Raw genomic sequence first — 21,901 nt, 5'->3', positions numbered from 1 at the left:
AGCAGCGCAGTTACAGTCACCAACGTTCTGGACAAAATTAGAAATGAAGACAGCCTAACGAGCTCTGCTAAGGCGAGTAAAATGGTCAGAGTGAGGTGTTCCCTCATTTGTGTCTGGAAGTAGCTAGCAACCTAGCCAACCTTAGCCAGTTAGCTTGGGTGCTGGACTGCTGTTGTTAGGACAGAACGTTCAGGTGAATCCTACTAGTCGGCCAAAGCCTCCAGTGTGCTCTCTGAACGCTCCGAGAGCGAAATGCTCTGAATTTACAAAGGGACAATCTGACAACGCTCTGAGTTTAGAGTCCCCCATAGCACACTCTGGCACTCCAGATTGAATTTAGGAACCCGTACTATAAACCAGCCTTTAGTCTTGAAATCTTTGGTTGTTTAGTGAATGGCCTCACATGTGAATCATTCAAGAGATGGGTGGGGCTAAAGTTTAAGAGGGTGTGAACGATGCTGACTGGGTGTAGATAAAAAGGATGTCTCCAGTAAGTGTACCAAAACATTCAAGTGCAATTTTCTCAAAAGTGAGATTACAAGTTTAACCATTTTCAAAGCTGAATTGCTTTCCCATTGATCCTCATCTCTAGTCTATGCTATACCATTTTATAGGCTTATAGGTTTGAGTCTCTATGTCACGCCTTGACCATGGAGAGCCCTCGGTTCTCTATGGTGTTTAGGTCAGAGCGTGACTAGGGGGGGGGGGGGGGGGGGGGGTGTTCTAGTTCTATGTTCTAGTCATTGTATTTCTATGTTGGTGGTTTTTGCATGGTTCCCAATTACAGGCAGCTGGTAATCGTTGCCTCTAATTGGGGATCATATTTAGGTAGCCATTTTTCCCACCTGTGTTTGTGGGATATTGTTTTGTGCTTGTGGCACCACTTTCACATTTCATTATTGGTTTATTGTTTTGTTTTGAAGTTTCACCGACATAAAGATGTGGAACTCTGCGCCTTGGCCCGCTCATTACGACGTTCGTGACAGAATATCCCACCAAGCAGCGGGTGACGGAGGTGAAGGAGTTTTGGACCTGGGAAGAAATGATGGGAGGTTGTGAGACCCTTCCTTTGAAGGGGACACCAAGGATGGTGGAAGGACAGAGAAGACGCCGGGGACCGTGGCTACAGAAACCCCAAGATTTGTTTTGGCGGGGGCACGAGGGGTGGTCGGCAGAGCAGCGGAGAGTGGAAGAGCAGGTCATCAGTCCGGTGCCAGCTCCCCATACTCGCCGTGAAGAGCCAGAGACCGTCAGGGAGGCAATGGAGAAGTTGAGAGAGAGAGAGATGAGAGAAATGTTATGTAGGTGTGTTCTGCATGGCATCCGACCTGAAGTCCTGTGCCAGCTCTCCGCACCCTTCCTGAAGTGCGTGTCACCAGTCCGGTGCCACCGGTGCCGGCTCCACGCACCAGGCTTCCAGTGGCATGGTGTCCAGTCCCACTCCAGGGCAGGAGCCTTCCTCTGCACCGGTACCCAGTCCAGGCACGGTGTCCAGTCCAGCTCCACGGCCGGAACCTTCCTCTGCGCCTATGCCCAGTCCAGGCACGGTGTCCAGTCCCGCTCCAAGGCAGAAGCCTTCCTCTGCGCCTATGCTCAGTCCAGGCACGGTGTCCAGTCCCGCTCCATGGCCGGAGCCTTCCTCTGCACCGGTGCCCAGTCCAGGCACCCTAGACTAGAGCGTCTATATGGTCTGTGCAGCAGGATGAATTTTGGCGTCCCTACTAATAGTGAATGCATATGTAATATAGCAAGCTAGCCCAGCGCTAGCATTAGTGCTCCACCTGAGAGGCAATGCAAATCTAATATGATGCTACTAGCGTTAGCGCTTTTCCTAAGAGTCAATGCATATCAAATATGATGCTACTAGCATTAGCGCTCCTCCTGAGAATCAATGCAATCTAATATTATGCTACTAGCGTTAGCGCTCTTCCTAATAGTCATTGAATATCTAATATGATGCTACTAGCGTGAGCTCTCCACCGTAAGGGTCTCATCAGGCTTTTCATTCATGCTAATTGAAGTGGAACTTTACAGATGTCCCCTCTTTGTCATTGAGAGCTGCTTGAGTCCTAGCTAGAGTACCCCTGAAACCTATCCTGGAGCAGCATTGTGGCGCAAAGTCTTTTAATGGTTTCAATCACCACAGACGACGACCACAACGCTTAGGTGCAGTGTTTTGGTCTGGGTCATGCTTCATTCTGGAGAGAGATTCTGGAGAGAGATTCTGGAGAGAGATTCTGGAGAGAGAGAGCGAGAGAGAGAGAGAGACAGAGAGACAGACAGACAGACAGACTTGAACAGCCTGTCTGTTGTGTGATGATGTAAACGGTTTGTTTTTATTCATGAAATTACATACCAGTAGGCCATTGTGTCAGCTTAGTATTGTTGGCACAGATTTATGTTATTCAATGACATTTAGAAACATGTACACAGGCACATTAGCGAGCAGCAAGTCTCATATCATATACTGTTGTGTGATGATTAAAGTGGTTTCTGTTCAGTGTGATACAGAGATGTAGGATTTATGTTAATCAAAGACATTTGCACATTTGCTAGAACACACACACACACACCCTTCCACCCTCCCCTTTCCACCCTCCCCTTTCCAGTCTCTGAAATAATGTTTGACCTTCAGTCAGTCTCTGAAGTAATGTTTGACCTTCTGTCAGTCTCTGAAGTAATGTTTGACCTTGAGCTCCAGTAATTGTCATCCATTTCCATGACAGTGATGTCCTGTTGCACCCTCTATAACCACTGTGATTATTATTAGTTGACCATGCTGGTCATTTATGAACATTTGAACATCTTGGCCATGTTCTGTTATAATCTCCACCCGGCACAGCCAGAAGAGGACTGGCCACCCCTCATAGCCTGGTTCCTCTCTAGGTTTCTTCCTAGGTTTTAGCCTTTCTAGTGAGTTTTTCCTAGCCACCGTGCTTCTACACCTGCATTGCTTGCTGTTTGGGGTTTTAGGCTGGGTTTCTGTACAGCACGTTGTGACATCAGCTGATGTACGAAGGGCTATATAAATACATTTGATTGATTGATAGACACAGGGGACACAGTGGACACATTGAACACAGTGGACACATTGAACACAGTGGACACATTGAACACAGTGGACACAGTGGACACATTGAACACACTCTTCCCTCCTCTCCTTCCTCCCTCTCCTTCTCTCTCCCTCCTCCCTCTTCACATATCCATCCACCCTCACCTCTTCTCTTCCCCTGTTCCTCAGCTCCGTGTGGAGGTGATCTGAAGGCTCCTAGCGGTATTATCCTGTCCCCTGGCTGGCCAGAGCTCTATAAGGAGGCTCTTAACTGTGAGTGGGTCATCGAGGCTCTGCCAGGATACCCCATCAAGATCATTTTTGACAAGTGAGTCAGGACACAACACTGTCCTCTTCCTCTCTACCTTTTATGTCTTTCATTCTGCCTCTCGCTATCTCTCTCTCTCTTGCTATCTCTCTCTCTCTCTCTCTCTCCCTCTCTCTCTCTCTTGCTATCTCTGTCTCTGTCTCTCTCTCTCTCTCTGTCTCTCTCTCTCTCTCTTGCTCTCTCGCTCTCTCTCTCTTGCTCTCTCGCTCTCTCTCTTGCTCTCTCTCTTGCTAACTCGCTCTCTCTCTGACTCTCTGTCTCTGTCTCTGTCTCTCTCACTCTCTCTCTCTCTCGCTCTCTTGCTCTCTCGCTCTCTCTCTCTTGCTCTCTCTCTCTTGCTATCTCTCTCTCTCTCTGACTCTCTCTGTCTCTCTCTCTCTCTCTCTCTGTCTCTCTCTCTCTGTCTCTCTCTGTCTCTCTCTCTCTCCCTCTCTCTCTCTCTCAGGAATCTAAACTGCGAGCTACTAAATATTTTGCTGTGAAACCTGGCATTTGTATTTGGGAGCACCAGTGCTCCGAGAAAAAAAAAAATCAGATATTAATTGTTACTAATAATTAGGCTTCACTTTACCACGGCCACCAAGTTCCCTGGAGCCGCTGCATGCCTCCAGCTCCCGGGCCAGGCCAGGCCAAATCCCGTCCCTTCTCACTCAAGCAGGCAACACACCAGTTCCTCCAGGCTGTTTATTCTCTCGGGAAGCTGTCAATTTAGGAAAAACATATTCTTCCCGAAACAAAAAAACGGTGCTATTCTTTCCACATTGTCTAAATACATATATATATATATATATAGCCTAGCTCTGTGTTATATATACACTTAAACAACACAATGTAACTCCAAGTCAATCACTGTTCTTTCCACATTGTCTAAATACATATATATATATACATAGCCTAGCTCTGTGTTATATATATACACTTAAACAACACAATGTGACTCCAAGTCAATCACTGTTCTTTCCACATTGTCTAAATATATATATATATAGCCTAGCTCTGTGATATATATACACTTAAACAACACAATGTGACTCCAAGTCAATCACTGTTCTTTCCACATTGTCTAAATATATATATATATAGCCTAGCTCTGTGATATATATACACTTAAACAACACAATGTGACTCCAAGTCAATCACTGTTCTTTCCACATTGTCTAAATATATATATATATATACATAGCCTAGCTCTGTGTTATATATATACACTTAAACAACACAATGTGACTCCAAGTCAATCACTGTTCTTTCCACATTGTCTCTAATACAGGTTAGTTTGTGTATATATCTCTAATACAGGTTAGTTTGTGTATATATCTCTAGTACAGGTTAGTTTGTGTATATATCTCTAATACAGGTTAGTTTGTGTATATATCTCTAGTACAGGTTAGTTTGTGTATATATCTCTAGTACAGGTTAGTTTGTGTATATATCTCTAGTACAGGTTAGTTTGTGTATATATCTCTAATACAGGTTAGTTTGTGTATATATCTCTAATACAGGTTAGTTTGTGTATATATCTCTAGTACAGGTTAGTTTGTGTATATATCTCTAGTACAGGTTAGTTTGTGTATATATCTCTAGTACAGGTTAGTTTGTGTATATATCTCTAGTACAGGTTAGTTTGTGTATATATCTCTAGTACAGGTTAGTTTGTGTATATATCTCTAATACAGGTTAGTTTGTGTATATATCTCTAATACAGGTTAGTTTGTGTATATATCTCTAGTACAGGTTAGTTTGTGTATATATCTCTAATACAGGTTAGTTTGTGTATATATCTCTAATACAGGTTAGTTTGTGTATATATCTCTAATACAGGTTAGTTTGTGTATATATCTCTAATACAGGTTAGTTTGTGTATATATCTCTAGTACAGGTTAGTTTGTGTATATATCTCTAGTACAGGTTAGTTTGTGTATATATCTCTAATACAGGTTAGTTTGTGTATATATCTCTAGTACAGGTTAGTTTGTGTATATATCTCTAATACAGGTTAGTTTGTGTATATATCTCTAGTACAGGTTAGTTTGTGTATATATCTCTAATACAGGTTAGTTTGTGTATATATCTCTAGTACAGGTTAGTTTGTGTATATATCTCTAATACAGGTTAGTTTGTGTATATATCTCTAATACAGGTTAGTTTGTGTATATATCTCTAATACAGGTTAGTTTGTGTATATATCTCTAGTACAGGTTAGTTTGTGTATATATCTCTAATACAGGTTAGTTTGTGTATATATCTCTAGTACAGGTTAGTTTGTGTATATATCTCTAATACAGGTTAGTTTGTGTATATATCTCTAATACAGGTTAGTTTGTGTATATATCTCTAGTACAGGTTAGTTTGTGTATATATCTCTAATACAGGTTAGTTTGTGTATATATCTCTAATACAGGTTAGTTTGTGTATATATCTCTAATACAGGTTAGTTTGTGTATATATCTCTAGTACAGGTTAGTTTGTGTATATATCTCTAGTACAGATTAGTTTGTGTATATATCTCTAATACAGGTTAGTTTGTGTATATATCTCTAATACAGGTTAGTTTGTGTATATATCTCTAGTACAGGTTAGTTTGTGTATATATCTCTAGTACAGGTTAGTTTGTGTATATATCTCTAATACAGGTTAGTTTGTGTATATATCTCTAATACAGGTTAGTTTGTGTATATATCTCTAATACAGGTTAGTTTGTGTATATATCTCTAGTACAGGTTAGTTTGTGTATATATCTCTAATACAGGTTAGTTTGTGTATATATCTCTAGTACAGGTTAGTTTGTGTATATATCTCTAATACAGGTTAGTTTGTGTATATATCTCTAGTACAGGTTAGTTTGTGTATATATCTCTAATACAGGTTAGTTTGTGTATATAGCTCTAATACAGGTTAGTTTGTGTATATATCTCTAATACAGGTTAGTTTGTGTATATATCTCTAGTACAGGTTAGTTTGTGTATATATCTCTAATACAGGTTAGTTTGTGTATATATCTCTAGTACAGGTTAGTTTGTGTATATATCTCTAATAAAGGTTAGTTTGTGTATATATCTCTAATGCAGGTTGATACTAGTAGTAGTGTAGATCAGCATTGTTGTTTAAATCAGATAACTATTTTAGGACAGGCTTTCTAAATGTAGCATATATTCAAATGTGATTAGGGTCCCCTGGGAAACACTGACCAACTTTTGGTTCCTACTCAGATTGCTTTTCACCCATTGGTTGTTCCCTCAGATTCCTGCTAACCCATTGGTTGTTCCCCCAGGTTTCGTACTGAGGTAAACTATGACGTGCTGGAAGTGCGTGACGGCCGGTTCCCCTCCTCGCCTCTGATTGGCAGTTACCAGGGTACCCAGGTGCCCCAGTTCCTCATCAGCACCTCCAACTTCCTGTTCCTTCTCTTCTCCACCGACAAGAGCCACTCGGACATCGGCTTCCGCATCCGTTATGAGAGTAAGACTTTGTGTTTGTATTTTTTTAGCTCATTTTAGCCACAAACAGGTATATGATAACTACTAATGGTTCCAGAACAACCATTTGAGAAACTGTCAAATTATCCCTACATTTCTTCCTTTCCTCAATGACAAAAAGTATAACCAAATATATTCCAGATTTGTCTGCCCTACCTGACAGAGCCCACCATTACAAAAAACCTGCAGATAATGTATAGTACCAGTCAAAAGTTTGGACAGAAGGGTTTTTTTTAAATTTATTTATTTTTATTTTTTTTACTATTTTCTACATTGTAGAATAATAGTGAAGACATTAAAACTATGAAATAACACATATGGAATCATGTAGTAACCAACAAAGTGTTAAAACAAATACATATATTTTCGATTTTAGATTCTTCAATGTAGCCACACTTTGCATTGATGACAGCTTTGTACACTCTTGGCGTTGTCTCAACCAGCTTCACCTGGAATGGTTTTCAAACAGTCTTGAAGAAGTTCCCACATATGGCGAGCAATTGTTGGCTGCTCATCCCAAACCATCTCAAATGCGTCTCACAAAGACACGGCGGTTGGAAACAAAAATCTCAAATTTGATGTTGAGATGTGTCTGTTACTTGAACACTGTGAAGCATTTAGTTGGGCTGCGATTTCTAAGGCTGGTAACTCTAATTAACTTATAATCTGCAGCAGAGGTAACTCTGGGTCTTCCTTTCTTGTGGCGGTCCTCATGAGAGACCGTTTCATCATAGCGCTTGATGGTTTTTGTGACTGCACTTGAAGAAACTTTTAAAGTTCTTCAAATGTTCCGTATTGACTGACCTTCACGTCTTAAAGTAATGATGGACTGTCATTTCTCTTTGCTTATTTCAACTGTTCTTGCCATAATAGGGACTTGGTCTTTTACCAAATAGGGATATCTTCTGTATACCCCCCTACCTTATGTATATCTACACATTCCTTGTCACAATACAACTGATTGTCTCAAACGCAAGGAAAGAAATTCCCCAAATGAACGTTTAACAAGGCACGCCTGTTAATTGGAATGCATTCCAGGTGACTTCCTCCTCAAATCAAATGTTATTGGTCACATACACATGATTAGTGGATGTTAATGCAGGTGTAACGAAATGCTTGTGCTTCTAGCTCGGACAGTGCAGTATTATCTAACAAGTAATATCTAACAAACTACACAACACACAAATCAAAGTAAGAATGAATTAAGACAATACACAGTTGACGTCGGAAGTTTACATACACTTAGGGTGGAGCCATTTAAACTTGTTTTTCAACCACTCCACACATTTCTTGTTAACAAGCAAGTCAGTTAGGACATCTACTTTGTACATGACACAAGTAACAATTGTTTACAGACCGATTATTTCACTTATAATTCACAATTACAGTGGGTCAGAAGTTTACATACACTAAGTTGACTGTGCCTTTAAACAACTTCGAAAATTCCAGAAAATGATGTCATGACTTTAGTAGATTCTGACATAACTTCAGTCAATTGGTGGTGTACCTGTGGATGTATTTCAAGGCGTACTGTCAAACTCAGTGCCTCTTTGCTTGACATCATGAGAAAATCAAAAGAAATCAGCCAAGACCTCAGAAAAAAAAAATTGTAGACCTCCACAAGTCTGGTTCATCCTTGGGAGCAATTTCCAAACGCCTGAAGGTACCACATTCATCTGTACAAACAATAGTACGCAAGTATAACCACCATGGGACCATGCAGCCGTCATACCGCTCAGGAAGGAGATGCGTTCTGTCTCTAGAGATGAATGTACTTTGGTGCAAAAGTGCAAATCAATCACAGAACAACAGCAAAGGACCTTTTGAAGATGCTGGAGGAAACAGGTACAAAGGTATCTATATCCACAGTAAAACGAGGCCTATATCGACATAACCTGAAAGGCCGCTCAGCAAGGAAGAAGCCACTGCTCCAAAACCGCCATCAAAAGGTCAGACTACGGTTTGCAACTGCACATGGGGACAAATATCGTACTTTTTGGAGGAAAGTCCTCTGGTCTGATGAAACAAATTATGTTATGTTTGGAGGAAACAGGGGAGGCTTGCAAGCCAAAGAACACCATCCCAACCGTGAAGCACGGGGGTGGCAGCATCATGTTGTGGGGGTGCTTTGCTGCAGGAGGGACTGGTGCCCTTCACAAAACAGATGGCATCATGAGGCAGGGAAATTATGTGTATATATTGAATCAACATCTCAAGATATCAGTCAGGAGGTTAAAGCTTGGTCGCAAATGGGTCTTCCAAACTGACAATACCCCAAGCACTCTTCCAAAGTTGTGGCAAAATGGCTTAAGGACAACAAAGTCAAGGTATTGGAGTGGCCATCACAAAGCCCTGACCTCAATCCCATAGAAAATTTGTGGGCAGAACTGAAAATGCACGTGCGAGCAAGGAGGCCTAGAAAACTTGACTGAGTTACACCAGCTCTGTCAGGAGGAATAGGCCAAAATTCACCCAACTTATTGTGGGAAACTTGTGGAAGGCTACCTGAGTAGTTTGACCAAATTAAACAATTTAAAGGCAATGCTACCAAATGCTAATTGAATGTATGTAAACTTCTGACTCAATGTGATGAATGAAATATAAGCTGAAATAAATCATTCTCTCTACTATTATTCTGACATTTCACATTCTTAAAATAAGTGGTGATCCTAACTGACCTAAGACAGGGAATTTTGCTAGGAAATAAATGTCAGGAATTGTGAAAACTGAGTTTAAATGTATTTGGCTAAGGTGTACCCCCCTCTGGAGAGCCTTATGGTTGTGGATGCTTATGGTTGTGGACGGCGCAGTTACAAGGCGGCGGTGATACAGCCCGACAGGATGCTTTCAATTGTGCATCTGTAAAAGTTTTTGAGGGTTTTAGGTGACAAGCCACATATCGTTAGCCTCCTGAAGTTGAAGAGGCTTTGTTGCGTCTTCTTCACCACACTGTCTGTGTGGGAAGCTGGTTGAGAGAATGCCTAGTGTGCAACGCTGTCATCAAGAGAAAAGGTTGGCTACTTTGAAGAATCTCAGATATAAAACATATTTTGATTTCTTTAACACTTTTTTTGGTTACTACATGATTCCATATGTGTTATTTCATAGTTTTGATGTCTTCAATATTATTATACAATGTAGTAAATTGTAAAAATAATGAAAAATCCTGGAATGAGTAGTCGTGTCCAAACTTTTGACTGTTACTGTAAATGCCATTGTTACCCTTGGTTTGAATCCAGGGACAGGTGTTTCATTTAACAGCCTTCAGTGTTCTCTTTTTGACTCTCTCCGCATTTGTAATTAAACCTTCAGATTTAAAAAAAAAAAATCTAATTATCTATCATACTCTGCTTCCTCCAGGCATTCCACTGATTTTAAAACTCGGTCCTCCAGGAAGGGGAGAGGCCTTAGCAACACTTTTGCAGATCTTCATGATATCTTTCAAAAAAATCTGTTTTTAGAAAGGATACCTGCGCATTTTAACCAGCTCATGTTATAGACAGAAGCGTGCTTCATGGTAGTCCAATCCAAACTCATCTCTCTGCATTATCTCAGCCAATCATGGCTAGCGGGAAGGTTTCTGGAATGTTCTGCCAAAAAAAAAGCATTTTGATTTAAAACAAAGTTTAAATGCCTCCTGTGAAGTAGTGAGGCGTGACATACACCAATTTTCTTGAAATGAATCACATGTGTTTTTATTCCACCACTATAATAATGCCAGGTCCCTGACTGAGCTATAATAATGTCAGGTACCTGACTGAGCTATAATAATGTCAGGTACCTGACTGAGCTATAATAATGTCAGGTCCCTGACTGAGCTATAATAATGCCAGGTCCCTGACTGAGCTATAATAATGTCAGGTACCTGACTGAGCTATAATAATGTCAGGTACCTGACTGAGCTATAATAATGTCAGGTACCTGACTGAGCTATAATAATGCCAGGTGCCTGACTGAGCTTTAATAATGTCAGGTACCTGACTGAGCTATAATAATGTCAGGTCCCTGACTGAGCTATAATAATGCCAGGTACCTGACTGAGCTATAATAATGTCAGGTACCTGACTGAGCTATAATAATGTCAGGTACCTGACTGAGCTATAATAATGTCAGGTACCTGACTGAGCTATAATAATGTCAGGTACCTGACTGAACTATAATAATGTCAGGTACCTGACTGAGCTATAATAATGCCAGGTCCCTGACTGAGCTATAATAATGTCAGGTCCCTGACTGAGCTATAATAATGCCAGGTACCTGACTGAGCTATAATAATGCCAGGTACCTGACTGAGCTATAATAATGCCAGGTCCCTGACTGAGCTATAATAATGCCAGGTACCTGACTGAGCTATAATAATGCCAGGTACCTGACTGAGCTATAATAATGCCAGGTACCTGACTGAGCTATAATAATGCCAGGTACCTGACTGAGCTATAATAATGCCAGGTACCTGACTGAGCTATAATAATGCCAGGTCCCTGACTGAGCTATAATAATGCCAGGTACCTGACTGAGCTATAATAATGCCAGGTACCTGACTGAGCTATAATAATGTCAGGTACCTGACTGAGCTATAATAATGTCAGGTGCCTGACTGAGCTATAATAATGTCAGGTCCCTGACTGAGCTATAATAATGCCAGGTACCTGACTGAGCTATAATAATGCCAGGTACCTGACTGAGCTATAATAATGCCAGGTCCCTGACTGAGCTATAATAATGTCAGGTACCTGACTGAGCTATAATAATGCCAGGTACCTGACTGAGCTATAATAATGCCAGGTACCTGACTGAGCTATAATAATGTCAGGTCCCTGACTGAGCTATAATAATGTCAGGTACCTGACTGAGCTATAATAATGTCAGGTCCCTGACTGAGCTATAATAATGTCAGGTCCCTGACTGAGCTATAATAATGTCAGGTCCCTGACTGAGCTATAATAATGCCAGGTACCTGACTGAGCTATAATAATGTCAGGTCCCTGACTGAGCTATAATAATGCCAGGTACCTGACTGAGCTATAATAATGCCAGGTGCCTGACTGAGCTATAATAATGTCAGGTCCCTGACTGAGCTATAATAATGTCAGGTCCCTGACTGAGCTATAATAATGCCAGGTACCTGACTGAGCTATAATAATGCCAGGTACCTGACTGAGCTATAATAATGCCAGGTACCTGACTGAGCTATAATAATGCCAGGTCCCTGACTGAGCTTTAATAATGCCAGGTACCTGACTGAGCTATAATAATGCCAGGTGCCTGACTGAGCTATAATAATGTCAGGTCCCTGACTGAGCTATAATAATGCCAGGTACCTGACTGAGCTATAATAATGCCAGGTACCTGACTGAGCTATAATAATGCCAGGTACCTGACTGAGCTATAATAATGCCAGGTACCTGACTGAGCTATAATAATGTCAGGTACCTGACTGAGCTATAATAATGTCAGGTCCCTGACTGAGCTATAATAATGCCAGGTACCTGACTGAGCTATAATAATGCCAGGTCCCTGACTGAGCTATAATAATGCCAGGTACCTGACTGAGCTATAATAATGCCAGGTACCTGACTGAGCTATAATAATGCCAGGTACCTGACTGAGCTATAATAATGCCAGGTACCTGACTGAGCTATAATAATGCCAGGTCCCTGACTGAGCTATAATAATGCCAGGTACCTGACTGAGCTATAATAATGCCAGGTACCTGACTGAGCTATAATAATGTCAGGTCCCTGACTGAGCTATAATAATGCCAGGTACCTGACTGAGCTATAATAATGCCAGGTACCTGACTGAGCTATAATAATGCCAGGTACCTGACTGAGCTATAATAATGCCAGGTACCTGACTGAGCTATAATAATGTCAGGTCCCTGACTGAGCTATAATAATGCCAGGTACCTGACTGAGCTATAATAATGCCAGGTCCCTGACTGAGCTATAATAATGCCAGGTACCTGACTGAGCTATAATAATGTCAGGTACCTGACTGAGCTATAATAATGTCAGGTCCCTGACTGAGCTATAATAATGCCAGGTCCCTGACTGAGCTATAATAATGCCAGGTGCCTGACTGAGCTATAATAATGCCAGGTACCTGACTGAGCTATAATAATGCCAGGTACCTGACTGAGCTATAATAATGCCAGGTACCTGACTGAGCTATAATAATGTCAGGTCCCTGACTGAGCTATAATAATGCCAGGTACCTGACTGAGCTATAATAATGCCAGGTCCCTGACTGAGCTATAATAATGCCAGGTACCTGACTGAGCTATAATAATGCCAGGTACCTGACTGAGCTATAATAATGCCAGGTACCTGACTGAGCTATAATAATGCCAGGTATCTAACTGAGCTATAATAATGTCAGGTCCCTGACTGAGCTATAATAATGTCAGGTCCCTGACTGAGCTATAATAATGCCAGGTACCTGACTGAGCTATAATAATGCCAGGTACCTGACTGAGCTATAATAATGCCAGGTACCTGACTGAGCTATAATAATGCCAGGTACCTGACTGAGCTATAATAATGTCAGGTCCCTGACTGAGCTATAATAATGCCAGGTACCTGACTGAGCTTTAATAATGTCAGGTCCCTGACTGAGCTATAATAATGTCAGGTCCCTGACTGAGCTATAATAATGCCAGGTCCCTGACTGAGCTATAATAATGCCAGGTACCTGACTGAGCTATAATAATGCCAGGTACCTGACTGAGCTATAATAATGCCAGGTACCTGACTGAGCTATAATAATGCCAGGTACCTGACTGAGCTATAATAATGCCAGGTACCTGACTGAGCTATAATAATGCCAGGTACCTGACTGAGCTATAATAATGCCAGGTACCTGACTGAGCTATAATAATGCCAGGTACCTGACTGAGCTATAATAATGCCAGGTATCTGACTGAGCTATAATAATGCCAGGTACCTGACTGAGCTATAATAATGCCAGGTACCTGACTGAGCTATAATAATGCCAGGTACCTGACTGAGCTATAATAATGCCAGGTACCTGACTGAGCTATAATAATGCCAGGTGCCTGACTGAGCTATAATAATGCCAGGTACCTGACTGAGCTATAATAATGCCAGGTACCTGACTGAGCTATAATAATGCCAGGTACCTGACTGAGCTATAATAATGCCAGGTACCTGACTGAGCTATAATAATGCCAGGTATCTAACTGAGCTATAATAATGTCAGGTCCCTGACTGAGTTATAATAATGTCAGGTCCCTGACTGAGTTATAATAATGCCAGGTACCTGACTGAGCTTTAATAATGTCAGGTCCCTGACTGAGCTATAATAATGCCAGGTACCTGACTGAGCTATAATAATGCCAGGTACCTGACTGAGCTATAATAATGCCAGGTACCTGACTGAGCTATAATAATGCCAGGTACCTGACTGAGCTATAATAATGCCAGGTATCTAACTGAGCTATAATAATGTCAGGTCCCTGACTGAGTTATAATAATGTCAGGTCCCTGACTGAGCTATAATAATGCCAGGTACCTGACTGAGCTATAATAATGCCAGGTATCTGACTGAACTATTATTATGCCATATAATCGTAATAATGATATTATATAAATGAGGTGATATTAATGAGCTGATATGAATGAGCTGATATGAATGAGCTGATATTAATGAGCTGATATTAATGAGATGATATTAATGAGATGATATGAATGAGCTGATATTAATGAGCTGAAATGAATGAGCTGATAATAGTGAGGTGATATTAATGAGCTGATATTAATGAGCTGATATGAATGATCTGATATGAATGAGGTGATATTAATGAGATGATATTAATGAGCTGATAATAGTGAGGTGACATTAATGAGGTGATAATAATGAGGTGACATTAATGAGGTGATATTAATGAGATGTTATTAATGAGCTGATATTAAAACCATCATCAATTGGGGCTCCCTTTTTCTCTGTGCAGACTTCTAAGTCACATCATTTACATGTATTTAATAATTACAGGGTTGTTTTTACAGTACGACAACCCTGTCACACACACTCTCGCATGGGGCCACGAATACACATACAAACACTTTTAAAAACAGTGTCATCCATTAAGGTGAGATTTGAAGTATACCTGACTCACCTTAGTAAACCTTAGTAACCCTTAGTAACCCTTAGTAACCCTTAGTAACCTTTAGTAACCCGTAGTTACCTTTAGTAACCCGTAGTAACCCTTAGTAACCCCTAGTCATTTTTAGTAACCCTTAGTAACCTTTAGTAACCCCTAGTCATTTTTAGCAACCCTTAGTAACCTTTAGCAACCCTTATTAACCCTTATTAACCCTTATTAACCCTTGGTAACCCTTGGTAACCCTTGGTAACCCTTGGTAACCCTTGGTAACCCTTGGTAACCCTTAGTAATATTTAGTAACCCTTAGTCACCCTTAGTAACCTTTAGTCACACCATCTCTCTCTGCTTTACCTGACTCACCTTAGTAACGCTTAGTAACCCTTAGTCACACCACCCTCTCTGCTTGGCTTGAATAAGTCACCATGGCTACTGCACCACTCAGACAGAAACAGGGACAGGTATGTGTGTGGGAGAGATCCCTTTTAGTTGGTACCTGTATTCAAAACTAAAACTGACAGGAAGTTGTGCAAGAGTTTTAGGGTGCGTCCCAAATGGCACCCTTCTCCATATGGACCCTGGTCAAAAGTAGTTTAGTTTAGTTTATTAATTCGAACATTTTAAAAGAAAAACAAGCACACATACAACTTGCAAAAGCCATACGTGCACGCACACGAGGTAAATCATGGAGAATAACAAACATTAAAGTCTGGAACTTATTTCCATTGCGGTCCTCTTTAGAGTAGAGAACAGTGTGCCATTTGGTGTACAGCCTTAGTGTGTCATGCTCCTGAATAAATGCCTTTTAGCATGACACACTATAATAATGCCAGGTACCTGACTGAGCTATAATAATGTCAGGTCCCTGACTGAGCTATAATAATGCCAGGTACCTGACTGAGCTATCATAATGCCAGGTACCTGACTGAGCTATGACTTGGCCTTTTAGCATGTCACACTGGTCCATTTGAGATAGGTGTTTCACCTGAAATACAGAATGACTGACACAATCAGTATGGATGTTGTATTGTGGCGTAGGGAAGAGGTGTGTGTGAGTGTGTGTGTGGGTGTGTGTGTGTGGGGGTGTGTGTGTGAGTGTGAGTGTGTGTGTGTGTGTGTGTGTGTGTGTGTGTGTATAACAACCCACGTGTGTTTTCCTCCTCAGCTCTACAGCTACAGTCAGATCACTGTGTCGACCCTGGCATCCCCGTCAACGGCCAACGCCATGGCAACGACTTCTACGTGGGTGCCTTGGTAACGTTCAGCTGTGACGCGGGGTACTCCCTCAGCGACCCGGAACCCCTGGAGTGTGAACCAAACTACCAGTGGAGTCGACCCCTGCCCAGCTGTGATGGTATGGCCCGATTCTGAATTCTGTTCACAAAATGGCGCCCATGTTCGCTCTAGGTGGAAGTTGCCCTTATCATACAGTAAAGCTAGGACAATCTTATGACTTCCTAATATCTAACTTTAACCGTTGGGGGGAATCTTGAAACAAACCTCAAATCGACAGCATTTTCGCAATACTTCTTTATGAGACGCTATATTCACTATATTCTATTTGGCAACTAGACAAGTCTTTCTAGATGTTTCCTACCCTCTAAAATGTTCATCTCTTTTTTTTTCTCCGTAAAATATTTTTATCTATGACTCTCCTTCCTATTTCACTGTAAAGGCTTTTATATTTAAGGCCAGTATTGATTTCCTCCTCCTGTATAATGATATTGATGATATCCACCTCTCTGTATGTGTCCTTCAGAAGGGCACTGCTAGTAAACTGCATTGTAGTGCATGGTGAAACCTGGGGACATTTCATTAAGTGTAGTTCTATTATCTACCATTACTGTCTCTCTCTCTCTCTCTGTCTCTCTCTCTTTATTTCTCTCTCTCCATCTTCTCTCGCTCTCTCTCTCTGTCCCTCTCTGTCCCTCTCTGTCCCTCTCTGTCCCCCTCGTTCTCTCTTTCGTTCCCTCTTTCGTTCTCTCTCTCGTTCTCTCTCTCGTTCTCTCTCTCTCTCTAACCCTCCTCTCTTTATGCCTCCCTCCCTCCCTCCCCCTCTCTCTGCAGCGTTGTGTGGAGGTTATATTCAGGGCAACACCGGTACCATCCTCTCTCCTGGGTTTCCTGACTTCTATCCTCACAACCTCAACTGCACCTGGATGATAGAGTCCTCCCACGGGAAAGGTGAGCAGGGCCACTCCTGTCTACATGCTTTCAGTCTAATTCAATTTCACTGGCATTGTCATTTCACTTATCAGGCCCTTTAAAGAATGCTGGTACATCCCTGCACCGCTGATACCCAACCGCTCAGTCACATCACTATTAGAGTTATTGCCTCTTCATAAAGTATATTGGTTTCCTCTTCATAAAGTATCTTGGTTACCTCTTCATAAAGTATCTTGGTTTCCTCTTCATAAAGTATCTTGGTTTCCTCTTCATAAAGTATCTTGGTTTCCTCTTCATAAAGTATCTTGGTTTCCTCTTCATAAGCATCTTGGTTTCCTCTTCATAAGCATCTTGGTTACCTCTTCATAAAGTATCTTGGTTTCCTCTTCATAAAGTATCTTGGTTTCCTCTTCATAAAGTATCTTGGTTTCCTCTTCATAAAGTATCTTGGTTTCCTCTTCATAAAGTATCTTGGTTTCCTCTTCATAAAGTATCTTGGTTTCCTCTTCATAAAGTATCTTGGTTTCCTCTTCATAAAGTATCTTGGTTTCCTCTTCATAAAGTATCTTGGTTTCCTCTTCATAAAGTATCTTGGTTTCCTCTTCATAAAGTATCTTGGTTTCCTCTTCATAAAGTATCTTGGTTTCCTCTTCATAAAGTATCTTGGTTTCCTCTTCATAAGCATCTTGGTTACCTCTTCATAAAGTATCTTGGTTTCCTCTTCATAAAGTATCTTGGTTACCTCTTCATAAAGTATCTTGGTTTCCTCTTCATAAAGTATCTTGGTTTTCTCTTCATAAAGTATCTTGGTTTCCTCTTCATAAGCATCTTGGTTGCCCAACCCCCTGTCACATGACTATTAGATCTAGCACCACATGTGAAACCAGTGTAGGCTAAAAGTTAGGGGTTAGCATCTAGATCTGAACGAATAGTCTGAACAGATGGTTGTTATTTTCCAATACAATCTCTTTTGTGGTTTAGTTGTAGTCAATTTACAGTGTATAAATTATTATAATTCTGTTCTGGACCAACAATCATTTCACACCTTGATTACATTGAGATCTCATCTTTTTTTTTAGGGGGGGGGGAATACGGATTTCCTGATATTATCAAATGTTTTGCTGAATTCCTGAAGATCTTACTGTCTTGTCTTTAACCAAAAATGACACCCCCCCCCCCCCCCATGTAGAAAAATAGTACAAAAATATATACAAATAGTAGATTTATCCAAACTTTTGACTGGTACTAAAGTTTAGACACACCTACTCATTAGAGGGTTTTTCTTTATTTATACTATTTTCTACATTGTAGAATAATATTGAAGACATCAAAACTATGAAATATCACATGGAATCATGACGTAACGAAAAAAGTTACTTCACTCTGCTTCTTGGTCAAATTATTATTTTCAATGACGGCCTAGGAACAGTGGGTTAACCTTGTTCATGGGCAGAACAATATATTTTTTCCTTGTCGGCTCAGGGATTTGATCTTGCAACCTTTCGGTTACTAGTCCAACACTCTGACCACTAGGCTACCTGCCGCCCCAGCAGCATGGAGTTGTGTTGGGTCATTGTCCTGTTGAAAAACAAATGATAGCCCCACTAAGCGCAAACCAGATGGGATGGCGTATCGCTGCAGGTAGCCTAGCCAGCCTGTGGTAAGCATGCTGGTTAAGTGTGCCTTGAATTCTAAATAAATCACAGACAGTGTCACCAGCAAAGAACCCACACACTGTCACACCTCCTCCTCCATGCTTCACGGTGGGAACCACACATGCAGAGATAATCCGTTCACCTATTCTGCGTCTCACAAAGACGAGGCAGTTGGAACCAGATATCACAAATTTGCACTCATCAGACCAATGGACAGATTTCTACCGGTCTAATTTCCATTGATCGTGTTTCTTGGTCCAAGCAAATCTCTTCTGATTATTGGTGTCCTTTAGTAGTGGTTTCTTTGCAGCAATTCCATCATGAAGGCCTGATTCACCCAGTCTCCTCTGAACAGTTGATGTTGAGATATGACTGACTGTTACTTGAACTCTGTGAAGCATTTATTTGGGCTGCAATTTCTGAGACTGGTAACTCTAATGAACTTATCCTCTACAGCAACTCTGAGTCTTCCTTTTCTGTGGCGGTCCTCATGAGAGCCAGTTTCATCGTAGCGCTTGATGATTTTTGCGATTGCACTTGAAGAAACTTTCAAAGTTCTTGGAATTTTCCAGATTGACTGACCTTCATGTCTTAAAGTAATGATGGACTGTCGTTTCTCTTTGCTTATTTGAGCTGTTCTTGCCATAAAATGGACTTGTTCTTTTACCAAATAGGGCTATCTTCTGTATACCACCCCTACCTTGTCACAACACAACTGACTGACTCAAACGCTTTAAGAAGGAAATAAATTCCACAAATGAACTTTTAACAAGGCACACCTGTTAATTGAAATCCATTACAGGTTGAGAGAATGCCAAGGGTGTGCAAAGCTGTCATCAATGCGAAAGGTGGCTACTTTGAAGAATTTCAAATACAAAATATTTTTTGATTTGTTAAACACTTTTTTTGGTTACTACATGATTCCATATGTGTTATTTCATAGTTTTGATATCTTCACTATTATTCTACAATGTAGAAAATAGTATAAATAAAGAAAACCCCTTGAATGAGAAGTTGTGTCCAACATTTTGACTGGTAGTGTAAATGTGTATAAAATCACTCGCGGGCCGGTTTTGCCGATCAATAGGTTATATTGTATTTGATACAGCCAAGCCAACCCTAAAATAGGTTCTACTGTATTTGATACAGCCAAGCCAACCGTAAAACAGGTTCTACTGTATTTGATACAGCCAACTGTAAAATAGGTTATATTGTATTTGATACAGCCAAGACAACCCTAAAATAGGTTCTACTGTATTTGATACAGCCAAGCCAACCCTAAAATAGGTTCTACTGTATTTGATACATCCAAGCCAAACCTAAAATAGGTTATACTATGTTTGATACAGCCAAGCCAACCCTAAAATAGGTTATACAATGTTTGATACAGCCAAGCCAACCGTAAAATAGGTTCTACTGTATTTGATACAGCCAAGCCAACCGTAAAATAGGTTCTATTGTATTTGAAACAGCCAAGCCAACCGTAAAATAGTTTATATTGTATTTGTCGTCTGAAAGGTTCCATCAAGTGTTCGAAACCATCAGATTCAGCTGTACAAACACATGATCCAAGCTTACTCTTCTCCTGCTCTATCTCCCCCTCTCCCTCTCTCTCCTGCCCACCAGGAAGAGTGTAGCTGACTCCTCTTCTGTTTTCTCTCTCTTGCCCCACCAGGTGTCCAGTTCACCTTCCATACATTCCACCTAGAGTCTCCCCATGACCACCTGTTGGTGACAGAAAACGGCAGCTTCCCCGAGCCCCTTTGGAGACTAACGGGCTCAACACTGCCCCCCACCCTCAGTGCAGGCCTGTATGGGAACTACACCGCTCAGATACGCTTCCTCTCAGACTTCTCTGTCTCCTACGAGGGATTCAACATCACCTTCTCAGGTAGGGGTTGGGTCATCCTCTGCTTGTGATTGAACGGGAACTTTCAATCACAAGAATAATGCCTCGAAGGACCATGAAATAGAGCTATGAAGATTTACAGAGGAATATGTGGATAATACTGAGAGAATAACCTATTGTATGATGTAATGCAATTGTAGATCCACCAAAAACACATGTGAGTATCTGTGTGTATTTGTGTGCCTCCCTATCCGTCTAGAAGGAACACGAATCTATCCTGTTCCCAGACCTGTTTATTTTTTGTGTCTTGTGGTTGTTGTTGTCATGCCACAATGACCACATGAGTTGACCACATTGAAACGATGTTCTGGTACCAGGCTAGTTTCATTGAGCCAGATAGGAAGACAGGCTACCATTTGAAACTGAGCTACAGTGACCTCCCCAAAAATATTGGGACAGTGACAATTTTTTTGTTGTTGTTGTTTTGGCTCCTGTACTCAGGCACACAATGATTACGTGACACTTGTGACTTAAAAAAAAAAAAAACCCTTGTTGGATGCATCTGCTGTTTGTTTTGGTTGTGTTTCAGATTATTTTGTGCCCAATAGAAATAGAAATGAACGGAAGATAATGTATTGTGTAATTTTGGAGTCAATTTTATTGTAAATAAGAACAGAATGTGTAATAACACTTGACACCCAGTGTCATAACGACTGACATAACTTGTTATAACCATGTCATAACCATGTCATAATATGTCATAACGACTGACATAACTTGTTATAACCATGTCATGATGGCTGACATAACTTGTTATAACCATGTCATAACGGCTGACATAACTTGTTATAACCATGTCATAAATGTCATAACGGCTGACATAACTTGTTATAACCATGTCATGATGGCTGACATAACTTGTTATAACCATGTCATAACGGCTGACATAACTTGATATAACCATGTCATAACGGCTGACATAACTTGTTATAACCATGTCATAATATGTCATAACGGCTGACATAACTTGATATAACCATGTCATAACGGCTGACATAACTTGTTATAACCATGTCATAATATGTCATAACGGCTGACATAACTTGTTATAACCATGTCATAACGGCTGACATAACTTGTTATAACCATGTCATAATGGCTGACATAACTTGTTATAACCATGTCATAATGGCTGACATAACTTGTTATAACCATGTCATAATGGCTGACATAACTTGTTATAACCATGTCAT

General features: G+C 40.8%; 1 protein-coding gene across 1 annotated transcript in view; it reads left to right on the top strand.

Annotated features, from left to right (window-relative positions):
• csmd2 (CUB and Sushi multiple domains 2) overlaps positions 1 to 21,901 on the top strand; it is a gene marked incomplete at its 5' end in the record, with an annotated part of 597,374 nt that overhangs the window by 206,462 nt on the left and 369,011 nt on the right. The window contains 5 exons of the mRNA XM_090227432.1: positions 3,242 to 3,380; positions 6,652 to 6,839; positions 16,144 to 16,332; positions 17,046 to 17,162; positions 20,475 to 20,690. Of these exons, the coding sequence (XP_090083558.1) occupies positions 3,242 to 3,380; positions 6,652 to 6,839; positions 16,144 to 16,332; positions 17,046 to 17,162; positions 20,475 to 20,690 (849 nt within the window). The remainder of the gene's footprint in view (positions 1 to 3,241; positions 3,381 to 6,651; positions 6,840 to 16,143; positions 16,333 to 17,045; positions 17,163 to 20,474; positions 20,691 to 21,901) is intronic.

Source organism: Oncorhynchus mykiss, chromosome 30, assembly GCF_057628025.1.
Source record: "Oncorhynchus mykiss isolate SJ-2025 chromosome 30, ASM5762802v1, whole genome shotgun sequence".
Lineage (NCBI taxonomy): Eukaryota > Metazoa > Chordata > Actinopteri > Salmoniformes > Salmonidae > Oncorhynchus > Oncorhynchus mykiss.
Note: the sequence above shows the minus strand (reverse complement) of the source record. Positions and strands in the feature narration are given on the sequence as shown.